General features: G+C 42.1%; 1 protein-coding gene across 4 annotated transcripts in view; it reads right to left on the reverse strand.

Annotated features, from left to right (window-relative positions):
- Positions 1-798: 798 nt before the first annotated feature.
- The window catches only part of USP32 (ubiquitin specific peptidase 32), a 62379-nt gene continuing 44471 nt past the window's right edge, over positions 799-18706 (reverse strand). For 3 of the 4 annotated variants that reach the window (XM_041425249.1, XM_041425247.1, XM_041425250.1), the window contains 20 exons: positions 18359-18499; positions 16588-16747; positions 14207-14361; positions 13390-13471; positions 12833-12907; positions 12193-12331; positions 11836-11941; positions 11250-11423; positions 10605-10779; positions 9836-9987; positions 9140-9251; positions 8748-8959; positions 8251-8435; positions 7809-7895; positions 6762-6882; positions 5893-6084; positions 5048-5339; positions 4221-4630; positions 3849-3941; positions 799-3186 (listed from right to left, as the gene is read on the reverse strand). In XM_041425249.1, the coding sequence (XP_041281183.1) occupies positions 3013-3186; positions 3849-3941; positions 4221-4630; positions 5048-5339; positions 5893-6084; positions 6762-6882; positions 7809-7895; positions 8251-8435; positions 8748-8959; positions 9140-9251; positions 9836-9987; positions 10605-10779; positions 11250-11423; positions 11836-11941; positions 12193-12331; positions 12833-12907; positions 13390-13471; positions 14207-14361; positions 16588-16747; positions 18359-18499 (3237 nt within the window). In that variant the 3' untranslated portion in view covers positions 799-3012. The remainder of the gene's footprint in view (positions 3187-3848; positions 3942-4220; positions 4631-5047; positions 5340-5892; positions 6085-6761; positions 6883-7808; positions 7896-8250; positions 8436-8747; positions 8960-9139; positions 9252-9835; positions 9988-10604; positions 10780-11249; positions 11424-11835; positions 11942-12192; positions 12332-12832; positions 12908-13389; positions 13472-14206; positions 14362-16587; positions 16748-18358; positions 18500-18706) is intronic. The other variant, XM_041425248.1, reaches the window with a different exon arrangement.

Below are 18706 nucleotides of genomic sequence, written 5' to 3' on the forward strand. Positions count from 1 at the left end.
CACAGGGAAATTCATGACAGGAACTACTGTAGTCCATATTCTTTATATTGAAATGAAATTTTCAACCTTGAAAATGCCCAAGTGACCCCAGTGAGGCCATGGGGTGACCACACCCAGTAAGAATGACCAATTCTCTGAGAGTAGATCACCAGGAAAGTGTCACCACCCAGTGCTGCACCAACACTCCCATCCTAGCCACAGATGGCTTCACTTCCAGAGACACTCTGGGGATACTGGTGCGTGCTAATCCTTGGATAAATATCCACTGAGCATCTTCGAGGGCTGTAAAAAAAGAACAATGGTTCATTTCCAGCTAAAGAACCCAGGTGATGAGTGCTCCTGACATCAGCTCTGTGCAGACTTTGGTCTGGTTGCCAACTCAACCAGATCCACTTCCTGCTTGGAAAAAAGCAAGGCTGAGAGTGAGCAGGGCTCTCCCATCCCTGTCTGCCCAGGGAAGTGTCCAGCACTGTCTGCAGTCCCAGCCACACAGCCCTGGCTGCACATCAGGTACCTGCAGATCCTGTCCAAAGACACCAGAGCAAAGCCTTCCTGTACCTGAGGGATCACTTCACTGCTGACATGGATTGTTTTCAGGTAATAAGTGTTATTATCATCAGCAAAATACCCAACTTACCTTTTGTAAACAATGAAGAAGCTGCAAAGAATTGTTGGATGCACGCCCGTGCTTCAGCTTTTGGATTGACAAAGGCATTTAAGCTTCATAGAAGCAGCACAGATACTTCAAAGCAGGAAAACAGTTATTAAAAATTATCTGACAAGAAGTGACACTTCATCTGCATCCACAGTATTTAATTTGTTTGAATAATATAGTTACAGATAAACAGGTTCACTCCATATACAATTACCAATACCTTTGTTTTAATACAGCTCATATTCCAGTACATCAACACTATTTTATTTACAAGGCATTTATGTACATTAACATCTTTCTAAAGTCAGTGCATTGTCAATAAGTTTTATACAATAATTTACAAAGTGAATGTAGTTAATAGTTAACTTAATAAATTTACTACTAATTATTGAATTAATTTAATTTAAAAAATTAATTACAACCAATGTAACAAACACAGAAGATCAAATAACATTAGTAGATTGTGCTACCTGCTTAAATAAAACATTTTAAAGTAAATCAGTTGAAAATTTTTCACTTTTCATGGAGTTTGCGGAGGGAGGAGTAGACAAGTGGGTGTTGAAAAAGCTTCTAACCTAGAAATTCACTAGTCATGTCTGCTTTTCTTTAGGCTCAATGTTCAGACCACTTTAAAGATAAAAGATCACAGAGGATAAGGAGCAACACCTGACAGGTAAGACAAGACTCATTCTGGAACAGATCTGCTGTCCCCAAAGAGGCACAACCTCCAAAGGCTGGGAGGGCTCTGCCTGAGCAGACAGCCAGACCAGCTGATATCATTTCTTCAATGGATAAACCCCAGATCCTCCTGGGAATGATAAACTGCTGAAGGTCTGGCATTCTTGTCAAACACCCCAAAATGAATCCAAACATTAATTGCAGAGAACCACGTGAGTAACAGTTTTGTTAGTGAAGGTACAAAAATATAGAGAACTGGGAAGATGATGTGACAAAATTAATAAGCTGCTTAAGCTCAGCTGAAGAACAAAAGGCCAAAAGAGTGAAAATTTTTATCTTCATTCAGATATGCAAACAATTTAACACTGAAAATGTTTAAAGAAATGCCTGCTCAAATAAAAAAAAACAACCCTCTTTTTTTCCAGTCTCTGCTAAGACTCAGTCACACTTCCCTTCATGCAAGAAGCCCCTTGAATTACAGAGCACGTTGCAAGGGCATGGAAAGCAAGTCTGGTTTAATTGCAAGTATTTGCATAACCTGGTGTAACAAACAAACAAAAAGAAGATCATTTGAAAAGGCAACCAAACTTTGAAAACAAGAAACTGAGTTAGGAAACCAATTTAAAAAAAAAAAACAACCTCCATCCATGAATGCTACGACAGCTACCTGACAGCCACAGCTTCTTCCTTTGAAATACACAGTGGATACTCACAGCCATTCACTCCAGAGCCCTTACAACAACAACAACAACAAAACCAAACAAACAGTGGGTTTCAGTTGAATCAGATGCATTTTCAAAAGTGCAAATTTCAAAAGCAACACCAGTCATAAAACATAAGCTCAAGCATCTCTCCTTCCAAAAGCTGGGAACTTTTTGTGCAATGTGCACATTTTAAGACACCGTGAGTGTAATCACAACTACTCTCTCCAACCTGAAGTTTCTTCTTGAGGCAGCTCAAAAAAGTTTGAGCCAGCACTCTTCAGGCAGAAAAGCCATTCCTGAAACATGTTGATCTGCACAGCCAACACGTGGAGAAAACACAAGTATAATAAACCATTCAAGTGTAGAAATTAATCTCTTCTCAAATGATGATTTGGTTGTGCTCCCAACATACAGAAAGAAAGCAACTGACACACATTAGTGGTGGCAAAACTGGAAACTTCTCTTCCCCATGACAATAATTTGTTTCCATTTATGCACTTTTCCTTCTCTTGCCTTCCCTGTTTTGCCAGTAAAATGCAATAAAACTGCAGGAAAAAGGAGGTAGCAATATCATGTTGTCCAAAGACAACACTATAAATTGTTTTTCCCCGTTACCTTAAACCTAACGAGAGCCTCGGGGGGTGTTAGAACAGTTGGTAAACTCTACACTACTCTGTTTAGCTCTTATTTGGATGTTTAATTTAGCTCTTTATTTGGTCCTAGTTGGCTTTTCTCAAACCATTGGATTTAAAGGCCAGTGGCAGTCTCAGATGTCCAACATCAGAAACGTTTCGAGCATGTAGTGAGAAAACAGAACAAAACAATACTACTGGATATTAACTGCTTAAACCAGGGGCTCTTTTTGTGCTTTCAGCTCACAGGGGACAACGACAACCACAAGCTGTTCTCTGTCTCAGTCAGGGCCTGCCCAGGGGCACATCCCAGGGTTTCTCCCCCAGCCTGAGGAGCTCAGGCTCACTGCAGCACGCAGTACTTCTTGTAGTCGGACTCGAAGTCCTCGTCCATGCTGCTCGTGTCTGCCATCTTCTTGCCATCGATCTTGGGCAGGAACTGGGCATAGTCCACCCCCTGCTGCTCGTAGAACAGAATGTAGGCAGAGTCCGTGTCGATCTCATCCGGGTGCAACTCCTGACACAGGGAAAACACCCAGAAAAACCCCATGGGATAATGCTGCACTTCAAACACACACTGCTGCCCCAAAATGTGTATTTTTAACCGGGTGCAACATAAGGAATCCTGTTGTCTGTCTCCCCTCTTTGTTATCTCGCTCCATGAATTACTTGGGAACTCTGACAATTTTATAGTGATGAATGCAAATACTTAGAAGTGTCAGAGCTGAGTTATTCACCAATTGAATACAAACTGCTGCCATCATGGAAATGTATTCCTGGCTTTCCATTCTTAGTCATTTTTCCATCTTTGTACAAAATAAGCATCTTCCCTTCACTGTGGGAGCAGCTGATGAACAGATGTTACCTTGGAAAAAACCTCACACACAATTTCAGATAGTAATTTTAATATTTATCTGCTGCAGCTTTGGAGATGCTCCTGATTTCAAACAGCAGCTCTCCACAAATGTTTGAGCTAGTGGAAAGTGTCCCTGCCCATGGCAGAGGAGTGGAATGGGATGAACTTTAAGGTTCCTTCAACCCAAACCATTCTGTGATTCTAAAATTTCTTTAGCTAGAATTTTCGATTCTTAATTTCTTCAGCTCTGGGTAACCGAGGCAAAAATTATTTGAAATAATTAGAATAATGATATGAAATAATGAGGAGAAGAAGTGCTTTACCTTGCAGCTGCTGTCGTTGTAGCAGTACCACTTGTTGTTCGGGTTTTTGGCATAAGTGACGTAATGACCCCCTCCCATAATTCCTGAATGGCACTGAGGAAAACGAAGAAGAAAACAAATCCTGGATCAAACATGCAATAAATGATTCCCAAGTTCATTATCTGTGAATGAGTCACCACAACAATCTAGACAGCTGGAGCTGACTATCTTTACACACACACGCAGACACATAATTCATCCCCAGTTTTACAGCGAATTTATGGTGCTGACTTTTACCCTCCTTCCCTACAGATCCCTGTGCTGGCACAAACCCAACGAAGGCATAAAGCAGTGTGCCAAGGAGGCACCTGTGGCAGAGGAGCAGCCACCTACCGAGATTGCATATAGGTTGTAGATGGGGTTGACCCAGACGTCGTCTCTGTCTCTTTGGTCGTCGGCGGTGTCGTCCTCGCTGTGGTTCTCGCCCTGCCCGTTGCTGAGCGAGCTCTGCTCCCACAGGTACCCGTTGGCCAGGGCCCCCTCGCTGTCCTGCCCGGGGTACAGCTCGCTCTGGCTGCCCCCCAAAGCCTGTCCTTTAGTCAGAGCATCCCCCTGCTCGTGCTCAGCACCGTTCTCCCTGTTTGCAGCCAGGTTTTCCTTGCTGCTGGACAGTTTGTTTTTCCCCAGCTGGGGCAGCCGCAGGCGCCCTTTGCCTCTCCCCAAAGTCCTTGGGCTGCTGTTGGGGCTGCTGTTTTTACTTGAGGGGCAGCTGGTTCCACTTTTCCTCCCCAAGGATGGAGATGCTAGGACAGAAAGCACAGAGATTACTGAGATGAGTACAAACACAGTCTGGTTTTCTTTTTGAAATTATTTTTTTGAATCACCAAACATTAAACCCCATTGTTTCACTGCAGCTCATGAGTAATATATGGAAATAAAACTCCATCTTTGTGCACACACATCCAGACACCTAAAACCTGAAATTTAATTATTTTATGCAGAAGCACATGCCCCACTAATTCCAGCCCACTTACACAAGTACCAAGATCTGTTGTCACTGAGCAACTTCTTAAATTTATTTTTATGCTAAAGCTTCACTGAGGAATGTTTCCAAGCGTAGTGCTTTGGCAAAAAGAACCCCAAACATTAAAATTTTGTACATTACATTTTTCCCCTCCAAACACCAGCACTGAGTGGAATTTTCCCCAGCCATTCCCTACCTTTGACATTATTGAGGACAGTAGTGTTTAGGGAGGATGGACTCCTGTTCAGTGTGTCCCCTTCTCCTGCTGTGCCACTGATCTGCACTTCTGCTTTCCTGGTGTCCCCTTGGCCAGGCCGTGCTTCAGGAAGGCTCTCAATCTGCAGGGTGAGCTGCTTCCTTTGGAAATGACTCGGATCCCTTTGTACCAAAAAGGCACTTGGGTCAAAGTTTTCTCTGGGAAATTTAACAATTTTCTGAGATTTTATCCAGCGGCCGTTAACGAACTGAAATCTTTTCAGGTGAATGATCTAAGGGGAAAGATAGTAAAGAAAATAATTAAAGGGGGGCAATGACAGCCCAGTGAGTAATTTCACTGTTCAAAGAGAGTTTTTCCCAAAACATACACGTTTTATTCTATGCTAGTAAAATAATGCTCTGTGTGACAGTCTGGATTTTGGGATTGAGCTGGTAAAATAGGAAACTAATATTGTCATGTGGAAAGATGGCAAAGGTTGCTTCAATTCAGTGATCAGCACTGTCTGTTTTGAATAAGCTACCAAATGTGAAAAATAAGAACTGCAGGTGTTCCACAACCAGAGAAGAGATCTTGTCACCATCTGAGCATGAGCTGTGTCAGAGCAGCTGACACTGAGCACAAACCACCACCATTTCCTGCAAGGCAGCAGCTAAAAACATTCTAAAGGAGTTGAGGTTTGCTTTATTTGCCTGCAAACTCAGTCAGTGCCCCACCTCAGAGTGTGAACAAAGCAAATCATTTATTTAGAGCAAGGCAGCTTGGCAGATTTGGGAACAACGTGCTTTGGGTTTGCTGCTGAGGAGGAAAATGACACAAGACCCTACCAAAATAGGGGGAAGTCTCCACAGATCCAGTTTTTTGGTGGCCAGACAGTGGGTCTTGCACTTGGAGCAGTAGTACATCTCATCCTCCCCCAGCTCCTCCTCGCTGGTGAAGGCTCTCAGGCAGCTGTCCAGGTTGATGGGCTCTGCCTGGGCTCGGCGGCTTTGTTCAACACTTTCGTGTTCTTCCACGATCTGAAAAGGAGAGAAAACTGTCTCTGACTTGGAAATGTAACAACACACTGCTCAGAGGAGGGCTCTCCTCACAGCACCACAAATAACTTCCCTGGGTTGCTCAGAATTAGAGATAATAACGAGATGCGGTAAGTTTCAGCAGGAATTTCATTTGAGTTATGAAGAGGCAGATAAAAATAATTCACTGTTCTTAACTTGGGCTCTGCTCATAAATTATCCATAAAGCACAACTTTATAGATAAAACTCACAAATTGGAACAGTTATTCCAGATTCACCCAGCTACAGGCTCACCTTGAGATGTGTTTTGTTGGCTTAATGAGGAAATAGGTTTACTCACACGCATAACTGTTTATAGATACAGAAAATTTATCAAATTAAGATATTTTGTAATGTATTATGTAATATATGACTATATATCTTGACTAGCTTAAAAGCAATTCACAACAGACAGCAAATGCACTGCTGTGGTTCTTTAAAAGCTTCCCTTCCACACCATTAGACCACATAAGAGGCCTAGCATCAAGACATCGATTTATCCAGAATACACTGCCCCACGACTGCTGCCTTTGGTTTAACAGAAAAGGGACAAAAGCAGCATCACACAACTAAAAAGGCAGCAGTGGGTGATGTTTCAGAGGTGCTCCCAGAGAACCAAGGGTTCCTGCTGGGATTTTACCCGTTCCTGCGAGGTCTGGTAGCGCAGGTGCAGCGCGGTGGGGTCCCAGTCCACAGCAATGTAGGCATTGCCCACGCAGGCCCTGTCCTCTGTGCACTCAATCTTGCAGCCACGACAGAACCTGAATCACAAAGATTGGGTGTGGTCAGTGCAGGGTCCAATCACTTCTGCATTCCTTCAGTTCTGCTCCTTGTTTTGGCTCCTTGCACCCTCCAAGCTGCAGGCCTCGCCTCCAGTGTGAGACATTTTTATGCAGCAATGCTCGGGGTTATTTGTGTTTTTAATGCAAAACTTTACCAGAGTGAGAAGGGGAAGCAGCTGGGTGAGCTCCACCATCTGCCTGCACATGATCCACTGGAAGGTGTCCCTGCCCATGGAAGGAGGTTGGGATGGGATGATCTTTGAAATCCTTTCCATTCCATTATGATCCAGTGCTGATCAAACCCAGCTACAATCCCAAAAACTCCACTGCTCTGTCTCCACAAGTTATTTTCACCATGATAACTCGTTCTAAGAGCTATAAAACACTTTTTAAAAAATTAGTGTGTGGCCTGAATACCTTCCAGCAAGGGTCTGGAATTTTCATTAGCAAGTCTTTGTTTATGGGAAATTCCAAGCACTCTTCCAGGGTGAGTTTCTCACTGCCCATTTTAGATCTTATCCTTCAAATGGTAAGGAACTCACAGGGGTAGATGGATTACATCTAAAAATTTGAGTTTGTGTGAATCCCCCCAAACCATGCAAGTCTGTAGACATCCAAGGCTGCACACAGACACAGAATGTTGTAAGGGGTTAACAGGTTTTGGATAATCTCATTTCTGTCTCCTAATTTAAAGTTTCTGTGACAACAGAACTTTCAGCTCTGCAAGTCATAAAAGTGGTGCTGCAGTGCAAGTCTGCCTGGAGAGAGTTCTGGTGAAATTACATTCCAGATTCTTATTGTTTGATATTAGCTCTGAAGTCTGAAATGTACCACAGACCCATTACCATAAATTACCTTTCTGCTGGAGTGATTCCCTGCTGTAAATGGAAAAAAGGACAATTTACCTGTACCATGGACACCAAGCACAAGAATTTCCATCCTTCTGAACTACCCTGAGGGTGAAGGGGTACTGATACCCCATGCTGTCATCACTGAAACAGAGGAGAACACAACATCAAACAGCAGCACTCTCACAGCAATTACCTCCCTTCACTGGGCTTGTTATGATTACTTAAAGAAAACCCTCAAAATGATAATTTGGGTTACAATTTAATATTAAAAGCTGCCTTTCCACGGCTTGAACTCATCAGATATAAATAATTATCAATCACTGGATAAGAATGAAGCCAACATTTAAGTGCAGCTACATTTAACTGTACTAAAAAGAATTTAATTTTATTTACTGCCATTATTGTGAGAAACCAAATGAACACAATTTTAAATCTTGCAAGTAAGTGTAAGGCACTGTACTGTAACTCAGATGCAAGGCTGAGGTGCCCAACTCACCAGTCCTGGGCATGGTTACTGGCTTCCTGAGGAGGGAGGGGGCTGGCCAGCCTGGAAACCTGGATCCACACAGCATCATAGAGGTCCCTTTTGCGTGTGTGAACTGTGCAGGGGACAATCAGTGGCATTCCAAAGAGACTGGGCCGATTCTTCTGAGATGAGAGGAAATACAGCTCTGTCCTCATCTGTGGAAGCAAAAGGAGGAGTCAGATGTGAAGGTGCATTAACTCACAGTACAGTAATCCCCTGGATTGCTGGCCTTGTGACTTATCTCAGACCTTGGCAACTAAAATTAATCGATAATTGTATTAAAATTACTCTAATTCCAATATTAAACACTGTCAATTTTGATCACTGACTTGAAACACGTTTCTATTTTATGATACGATGGCGAGGTTATCTGACCACATCACACATAAACCTGCACAATTATCACGTGGACATTAAAAAAAATCTGCTTTTTTCAAATTTCTTCCCAAGTGTGCAAGGCCACTGACCATCTTCCTGTGCACTGCAATGATGTAGCCTGTGCAGGGGCTGTCACACAGCGAGGGCACGTGGCCGTTGAGGGTCCAGCTGGGCGGGCTGCGCTCCGTCCCACACGGCACCACAGTGTTTGGCATCCCATTGGGAATGAGGCTTGGCTTGGGCACGTCCCCGTTCATCAGGATGGTGGGGGCTCCGTTGGCTGATGGCCCAGTGGATGTCTCTGCAGGCAAATAAATTATTAATTACCCACAGCTGATCAGGGTTTTTATCCTTTCCATTCCGTGTGGACACCGAGCACAACCCCCACGTGTCCTTTCTGTAATCCTCACTCAGGGACAAACTTCAGTCCTGAGCTCAACAGAGAGCAGTTTAAACGAGCAGAAAAGCAGTTTTGTCTCACCTGTCTGCACGGGGCTGGATGCTGACGTGGGGGAGCCTGGGATGGGGATCTCAAACGCACACAGGAAGCCGCTCACGGACAGCCGCACCTTCTGGTTGTCCTGAGGGAAATTCTTCAGGAGAGAGGGAAAGCAGCTCAGGCACTTGGATACCTTCATCTGGGACCAAAATGTGTTCTGTTCTTCTGCAAGCTGCATTTATCAGCTCCTCCCTCCCGCCCATCTGCCTCCTCACACCTTTCCAGAAGAATAAAGAACCCAAGCCCTCTGCAGGAGTTATCAGTTATCCAATCACACCCAGAGCATCTCATTTCAAGCACTTTTAATCTACAGCAAAAAAAATCCCCCTGGAAATCTCCACACACGCTGTAAGCCAGTCATTACTTATGGTCCTGATGTCTTGACAGTGTTTAGACTCATCACAGCACCTTAACCTGACATTTATTACCTCAAGATGATTTTTTCCCCTAAAAATATAATTAGCAATCAATTTAAATCTATTTACAGTAAGCCATATTACTGTTTAAGAACGAAATAAAAGTTCATATAGAGCCATAACTAAGCTGATTTTTTACCATACTTTTAGCTAAATTATTTCACAGCTCTTGCAAGCAAAGTTTAAATGTTAAAAATAACAAAGAAGCAACAAAACCACCCAAAGCATGTTGCAGCAATAATTAATCTTTTTTTCTTTTTACCTTTATATTGGAGCTGTGCACCTCTGCAAGCAGAATCTGCTCTGGTTTGAGGCCACAGAGCTCACTCAGCTGTTTTTTCAAGCCTGTGTACTTCTCATCCATGTTCAATCTCAGCCCATATCGAACAGGAGTGGTACCATCTAATTTAATTACTTTAAAGGGGAAAAGAAACACCCTGGTCAGCAACCCAGGCAGGTTTTAATGACAATAATACATTACAGCTCCCCACTTATTGGAAAATAATTTTTTCCCCAACTTGAACAGATGATTTATTTCATTTTCCCAGTCAATTTTTAAGGTCTGCAGGCGATGTCACAGTGTCAGGAAATCTCTTGCTGCATAGGCAGTAGAAAATGGTTTCAAAATTTGTTTCACTTTTTTATCATCTTTTCCTTTTGCCCTTTTTCCAGCAATCCACAGCTCCTTCAGAGCACAGCTAATGACCTATAGGGTATTTTCTCCCCAGCCCCTGTTTTTCCTCTGGGCAGATTTAGGACAACCTCCACAAGAGAGGGAACAGAAGGAAAGTTCTCAAAATCTCCATTTTAAAAAGTTTTTGTATTAAATCACTCAATCAAGACTAAAAATGGGTCATCCTTTTCTGTTTCTAAAGGTTTTATCTTGGTTTAACTGTGTTCCAATGAAAATTCTTGCACTCTTATATTAAAATGCCTGTATTATTCTAAATAACACAAACAAAATTTGATGTTTTACAGCTGTTCCACTCATACAGATTTTATTTGAGGAATGGCACATTTACACCACTCACCTGTAATTTCTAGGTGCATGTAGCTGTCCATTGGCAAAGGCAAGGATAAAAAATTAAAAGGGTCAAACCTAACACTTATATGCCCACAAGTTTTACATTTCACTTGTGACTTCAGCTGCCCATGAAATAAATCTACAACAATGGATCTGTTTCTTCTCAGGTGGTTTTCCCAGGCCTGAAATGAAGCACAAAAAATATAATACCAAGTTAGAAACTGGAGACTACTTCATTGGTCTCCAAAGTTTCACTGGCTTATGGGAGTCAAAGTATTTCCACAATATTACACAATATGTATTTTTAATATATAGGAACTATTTAGTCACAGCACAAGTGAAGTTCTCAACACAATAATCAAGGTATGACACAATTTAAAATTTCTGAAGGGATCATCAGGCATCTTGAAATATTTTGATACTCCCTAATTTTGAGTTGTTCAAAATTGTTGTCAAGTGTCATCATCATCATTTTATTCCAACAATTAAAATTGATTTTCAGCTCAAAGATGAAACTATCTCTGTAAATCACAGCTCTGACAAGTTCCAAAATGTGCTAGAATCCCAAAACGTTGCCAAAGGCAGCCTCACCAACGATTTCTCAGCTCAGTACTGTAAGGAAAAGAGAAAACACAAAGATGTGAAGCTCTACCTCTGCTGCCACCTCCCAGTCTGGCCGGCCATCACTGTCCTTCAGCTCCACATATGGCTTGTCATGAACTCTGTTCAAGTCCTCGTGGAGCCCATCCAGGAGAAAAGCCAGAAGTTCCTGTGAGTCTTGCTGTTGAAAGCCATTAAATCTTGGAGCATATTTTGCTATTGTCCACTATAAAAAAAAAAACAAAAACAACAAAACAACCAGCAGGAACTTATTTAATATCATGTAAAAATAAATCAAAATACTGTAGATGAGATGTCCTCTCAAGGAACACAAATTAAATTGCCATGAGCTGAAGGGAGACCCTTTGCTTTCAGAACAAAAGCTCATTTACAGGTAAATGCATCACCTTTTGAATCTAAAAAGGGCACAAAAGCCACTTCTTATGGCACAACTTGTGTTATACCACATAACTCCTTTGGCCTTACAACCACAAATCCCACCAGGTCTGATGAACACTGGCTCCTTCTAGGGAAAACTCTGAGTCTCCAAACTGCTACAATACAGGTAACAGCAGAAAAAAGTGCACTGAATTTCTGCTTTCCCAAGAAATCTTGTTTTCCAGCCCAGAATAACTCACCCTCAGCTTTAAGGGAGCTATGTTCTTCTGGGTGCCACTCCACAGCTCCTGCACCAAATCCCCATAGCACTTGGCCATGTGTCCTTTCATTCCTATGGGATTTGTCCTAGAAATCACAAAGGAATTAATACCAGACTCAAATGTAACCACAGCTCAAGGCTGGAGATGAAGAAGGAAGCAGAAAAGCTTCCTGCTCCCAGCAACAAGAGGTTGTATTTCCAAGCCTCTAATGTAGTATTTGCTGCAGAGCTGGTAACACTGAATTTAAATCATCCCTTCCCACTGAATTTCAGAAGCAGACAGCCCTGAATAAATGTTCCAGCACCCAAAATGCCACTGTTCTCTCCCAGGAATTACCTGTTCAGCTCGTAGAGATGCCTCCCTGAGATGAAGTAACGGGTCAGGGGCTGTGTGTTGCTGACACACTGGATGCTGGAGTTCATGAAGCACGTGTTCCCCAGGTTGCTCAGGCCTGTAGCACCCTTCTCAGTAGGAACTGAGCAAAAAAAAAAACCCCATCATTGTAGCAGTTGTGCAAATGAGAAAATTCACAATGTTGTAGCAGCATCTTCTCACAGTAACCAATTTAATGGAACCTGCTCCCAATTATGAACTACATGGATGCAGCAGATGTTTCAAATATCTGCTCTCTCAACTCTGTCTCACAGAAACTGAGGCATTTTGTTGATTTGATCCACCACAGACAGCAGAGCAACCCATACAGAATATTTACAGGTAATTATGGTACTGAAAATTCTGGGTTCATTTGTTAGAATCTTAATTATTCCTTGCTTTAACAAAATCCAAGGTAATAAACAAAAAATCCCACCCTCCCACATTTCCAGGATTTAAGTTAATACAAAAGCCAAGCAAAGCAGCATGAAAGACCCCACCCAATGTTAACAGGACTTGTGTTTAAAAGGATTGTTTCAACATTTCAACTGGTTTTTTGGATTTTTCTTCTCATCCTAATCCAGTGACTCTGTGGAAGACTCACCTTTGTGTCTGTCTATTTTACTGCTGTTTGCTATAAAAGACATCTCTTCTGGCCAGCTCATGTCTTTGTTTCGAACTAGAAAAGGACATGAAAAGGGGCTTTTAAAAATTGTTACTCCAGAGAGCTTACACAGCTGAAGAGGTTTAATTAAAACTTTCTAATATTTGGGATTAGAAATGTGCTTACTTCTAGCTATTATTTTTGCTAGTTTTCATTTCAATGTTTCTAATCATTATTGGAACTCATTCTAACACTGGCATCTCTCCAACCACACCAGTAACATCTTTAGGAAACAGCCTTGGGATTGCTTTTGCTGTTGAATAGCAAATTTTTCAGTGCTTCTTCTAATTCTCAATAAAGATCCACCAGCTCTGAACAAATCAATTCATGAGCCACCACTATTATTTTGTGTTGTTGCAAACCAACAAAAGATCCAAATGTACATCAAAACAGGGGCAAAGTACAAACTTTCCTAAATCAGCTTTGCCACCACTTCCCCACAGGTTCCCTCTGCAAACCTCTATTTTTAGAAGAATAGTCAATTATACTTTTTATACCTTCTATTACTAAATGCTGCTCATCTTGGATTTTAAGGTATTCCAGTCTATGATCTTCATCATCCAGCAAAGTGAGATAGTTCTGCAGGAGAAGAAAACACATCAGAGAATTAGAGCTGCACATGTACTGAGGATCCTCTACATGTACTGTAAGGATCCTCTGCACTCTGAAGACCCTTCCACCTCAAATGGGAATTAAAGCACAAAAACCTCTGAAAAACAAACAGCAAGTGTCTTTAACTGTAAAGGATCTTTATGCAGGAGAAGAAAACATATCACAGAATTAGAGTTCTACATGTACAACACTCTGAGGATCCTCTCACTTCAAAGGGGAATTAAAACACAAAAACCTCTGAAAAATAAACAGCAAAAGTCTTTAACTGTAAAGGATCTTTATGCAGGAGAAGAAAACACATGACAGAATTAGAGCTGCACATGTACTGAGGATCCTCTACATGCACTGAAAGGATCCTCTGCACCCTCAGGATCCTTTCACCTCAAAGGGGAATTAAAGCACAAGAACCTCTGAAAAACAAACAGCAAGAGTCTTTAACTGTAAAGGATCTTTAGGCAGGAGAAGAAAACACATCACAGAATTAGAGTTCTACATGTACAACACTCTGAGGATCCTCTCACTTCAAAGGGGAATTAAAGCACAAAAACCTCTGAAAAACAAACAGCAAGCGTCTTTAACTGTAAAGGATCTTTATAAGCACTCTCATTTCTCTATGCATGTGCAGTGAATAGATTCTGGAGAGGCATAAACACACACAAAATAAAACATAACTAAAAAAGGAAGGCAAAGGAGCAGGGCTACCTCGCTGTTGTAGAGCCAGAGGCGCATGTCCTCCTCCTTTATGCGCAGCCTCTGGGACAGGTACTCGTGGATCTCTTTGATGGTTTGCATGCGACTGAAGCAGCCAGTGTAAGCCAGCACCCTCTTCAAAGGAGCATTTGGGGAAGGGACATTGCCTGCATTCACAGCGACACAACAGGAGAAGAGGCTGCATTTACCCAGAGGTCAGAGCACTCATTATACGCTGAATAGATTCTCTGCAAAAAGTGTTACACGCTTGTAGTGCTTGTGTTTAGGAGTTAGGTGGAAAGACAGGTGTTATTGACCCTTTGGGACAACGAATTTGTTGTCACAAAGCAGATAAAATACCTCCCTTCTTAGCAAAACCTGTTAGAAAATTGCTTCTCTGAGATTCTCATAGGAAATTAAAAAAATCAATGGAGTTTTAGAAGTTTTCACAATTCTTTTTGTCTCTCAAAGACAAGGTATGAGAGGCAAAGGGAATTTTCAAAATAAAGGACTTCAAAATTTCATTTGGATTTCCTTTTGAGGGAATGTTGTAATTAAAATATAAGGTACAAAAATCAGTTTGACTATTTTTGGGAGTAGCATGACTTTGCTTCAGCTCTTCTGTGGGGATGAATGATGATCTGGGCACATGAAATCAGCCTGGCAGCTCAAAACAGAAGTACTCTTAATAATTAAATTGCTTAAAAACTAAATTCCTCAAAACATTCTGTGAAGACACCTGGGAATTCCACCAAAATTTCTCAACAAGCCCACACTTGCAACAACAAATTAATTGGTCAAGATTGTTGCTCTTTCTAATGGGAGCTCATCTTTAAATAAAAGATTTGCACTAGAGATGAGACCAACTTTAAAAAAGGGGGTTTCTTCTTGAGCTTTTTTTTGTTTAAAATTCAGAAGTTCCCCACTGCTTACAAACATGAAAAGCTTTTATTATCCAGCCCAACCCAAAGTGGGCAACTGCAATACTTAAGTAACCTGAGGAGTGACACAATTCTATTTTCACTGTTAAAAATAACAATAAAATAAACAGTACAACATGAAAAGGTGCAGTATTACATTATCACATGCAATTTGACACGAGAGTAAATGATACCTTATGAATCAGCAAAGCATCAATCTGGCTTCAGTGTACCAAGCAAAGTACTCAGTTTTTTAAAAAGAAAACATTTTCTGAGATTAGGGATCAGAGGATTAGTTGTAAGATTACAGCAAGAAAGCACATTTGAGAACTCCACAAGATTAATAACAGATTGGACAATCAAATTAGTGCAGTGCAAAGTAATTCCAAATCAAGATCAAATTTGGCACGTGAGAAGATTCTGTTCATTGGAATTTGGGCATTTTAGGATGTCCAGACAAAGCAGTTTCCATTGGATTAGGTCAGGCAGGAAAGCTGAATTTGGGCAGAGGCAGTTTGTGCAGCACAGCTCGATGGCACAGGCAGCTGCTGACTACACAGAGGCTTGAGATCCTACCAAGGCAGGGAAAACCTGAGCATCTGCATCAGGGTTTTACCCACATCCTGACACTAGCAAGGCTGAAGGATTGAGTTTTCAGCAGTCAGGTGAGCCCATTTTTGGGCATGTTACTGTGGATGCAAATGTGCATCCAAATGTGAATGCAGGGCTTCCTTCCAGCCTCTTGTGTGAGGCAAATCCTGCAACACCTCAGCTGAAATGTGAAGCCACAACCTAAAGATTACTCTTGGACAATCTTTTGGTGAGCATTACCACCACAATTGTGACAAATAGATTTTAGCTGGGTGTTTAGACTTTGTATTTAATTGTCTTTTTGAACTACATCAAATAATAGTCTTCATATTCCATTCACTTCATAGCTCTCTAAAGAGCATTAAATAATTTTGGGCATCAAAGCCCAGCTGCCCAAGTAACTCAGAAGCAGTTGGCTGAGCATTAATTGAATTTATTGTGCCACTGCACTATCAGAGAGGCACAGGGGCATCTATTCCATGGCTATAGCAATAACTCCCAAAATGGGAATGCCCAGCTCTGGCTCTCCTGATCAGTTCAGCTTCTGCAGTGCTCATTTCTAACCCCCAACTCACCCATAAACATGGGAATCAACTGATTTCCCTGCCAGTGCTCCCTGCTGCCTTTTCCCTGGAGCAGAGAGCAGGGGAGCCCTGCAAACCCTCCCTGCTGCCTTTTCCCTGGAGCAGAGAGCAGGGGAGCCCTGCAAACCCTCCCTGCTGCCTTTTCCCTGGAGCAGAGAAGCCCTGGCTGCTCCCGAGCGCCGGTCGTGCCGCAGGGCGATCGAGCTGGAGCACCAGCACAGCACAGGAAGCTCCCCCAGCCTGGGCTGGCCTAGAAACTGCACAGGGGATGGTGGTTCTTGCTGCATTCTTAAGTTACCTCTGGGCAAATGCTGAGGGAACATTCTGAGGCTCATCATACCCATATTGACCCAGACGTTGGACTGCTGGGTGCGCGTGGCCGGCTGCTGCCGCAGGAACAGCAGGTACCGAGGGAACAGCTCCAGCTCTGGCACGTTGGTCTTGCTGTTCTTGATCACCTGCAGAACGTGTGAGGAACATTTTAGAGACTCACCTTGCAAGTGTGGAGGGAATAGCAATAGGAACCGGAGTGATTCCAGCATTAAAAAGTGATTAAATTATTAAAAAGCCAAACTCTTTAATGAGGAGACAAAAAATCCGAACTTCTCGTGAGGTTTTAGGCAAATATCCCCAGGAATGACAATTTCCTGATTCCTAAGCACTTTTTGGAGCTTATTAGCTGCAGGTTGTCAAAAGCAAACACCTTATTTAGCGCAGCATCACTCTCTGCACCACACCATGGAAAGAATATTTTTATAATTCTGGAATATATGTGAATCCACAATGAACCTCATTAATTCCACTTGGTGTATAATACTTCCACATAAAAGTTTCACAGCTATTGAAAGAACTGACAAATGCAGGATAAGACATTTGATTTGAACTTTGTGAACCACAGGATTGACTTAAAGCCTTCATATTGTACAAACAGGCTGCAACCTACTTTTGTTGCATTTTGCTGCATTGACAGGAAAATCTGAAATCACCCCAAAATATATTTTGCAGCTTTTTTCTACAAAGAATTTTGCCACTTAGATCTGTCCAAATACACAACCAGAAATGGAAGGAACGTTCAGTCTTTTTGTGACCACGTGAAGCAGAAGAAAACGGCTCAAGCTGTGAGAAGGAACGTACCACACTGAAGTGCCACAGTATTCAACTTCAGCTACAACAAAAACAATGGTGATGACATTTTCTGAGGGGAAAAAAAGCACATTACTCTGTGTATAAAGTGATGTGGCCTTTTCTGGATCATGAAAGGTGTTTGTTTCCATGGAGAATGTGTGGGAGGAGGTAAGAAGCCAGTGATTTTTCCCTGTAAAATAACTGTCTGCACTAGAGCCAACAGACCAAATTGTCAAAAATATAGAGATAATCCTCTCCCATCTGTGACACTGAATGTTTGTGACATCAACCACCAAAAATCTATTGCTACCATCACAAAAAACCCCTCATATCCTTTTTTTTTAAAGCATCTCCTACAAGGGACTACCTGACACAGAACAAACCAACCACTCTGTGGAATAAATACACTTAAGAGAAATTGAAGAAAAAGTTCCCAACATTTCCAAGTGAGCAGACTCCTGCAGCTCCAGCTCCCAGTGCTCCTGAGCAGCCATTCTGACAGAGGAGAGTCCTGGCCTCACCTACTGCCAGCTGCTTTTGAGCTCTTCCCCAAACCCTGCACGTTGTGTTTGTGATGCTGAACCTGAAGGAGCAATTGTTGTCTTCCCCCCACTTCACAAAATTGTCAGAGAGAAGGAACAGCTTTTCAGAGCTGCAGGTGTCCCATTTTTCATTTGATAGCTTTTTAACTGTATCTCAGTCTTAAAGATGAGAGTTTTGATGCCAAGCCTTTTAAACTGACCTCAGGTTTGGTTTTGTGTTTTTTAGCAAGCCCTGCTGCCAGAGCCCCTGCTAAACAGCCACAGCTTTCCAGCCAGGGCCAGCCTGGAGGCTGCTTTTTCCCAGTTTGCTCTTCCAGACACAGCATGAAGTGGGAGATGACTGCAAGAGGTTACCTCTGGACAAATTCTGGTTGTTAGAAAAGGTCTAAAATCACAACTCACCGGCCTGGGCAAGGACAGGTTTGCTCCATACCAGTGGTAAAGTGCTCTCCAGACTGGTTCTGGCACCATGACATAGTCCTTTCCTTCCACCAGCTGTGGGGATCTCTTCAACCTTCCACCCTCCATAGTTAATGATGCAGCCTTTAAAACAAAAAAAAAGGGGTTTTGTCACATCTCAAGTGGAGAAATGACTACATGGCCACAATGATTTTAGTTCATGAGCACTGAACACTCTTTAATTATTGAAAGACTAAGTAACAATTAGCAGCTGCTTTTCACACTGAGAGATGGTAGTTAAATGTAACAGTAATTAACGTTCAAGTCTCATTATTTACTGGTTCTGTAAAA

This window comes from Onychostruthus taczanowskii, unplaced genomic scaffold, assembly GCF_017590055.1.
Source record: "Onychostruthus taczanowskii isolate IOZ18803 unplaced genomic scaffold, ASM1759005v1 scaffold89, whole genome shotgun sequence".
Lineage (NCBI taxonomy): Eukaryota > Metazoa > Chordata > Aves > Passeriformes > Passeridae > Onychostruthus > Onychostruthus taczanowskii.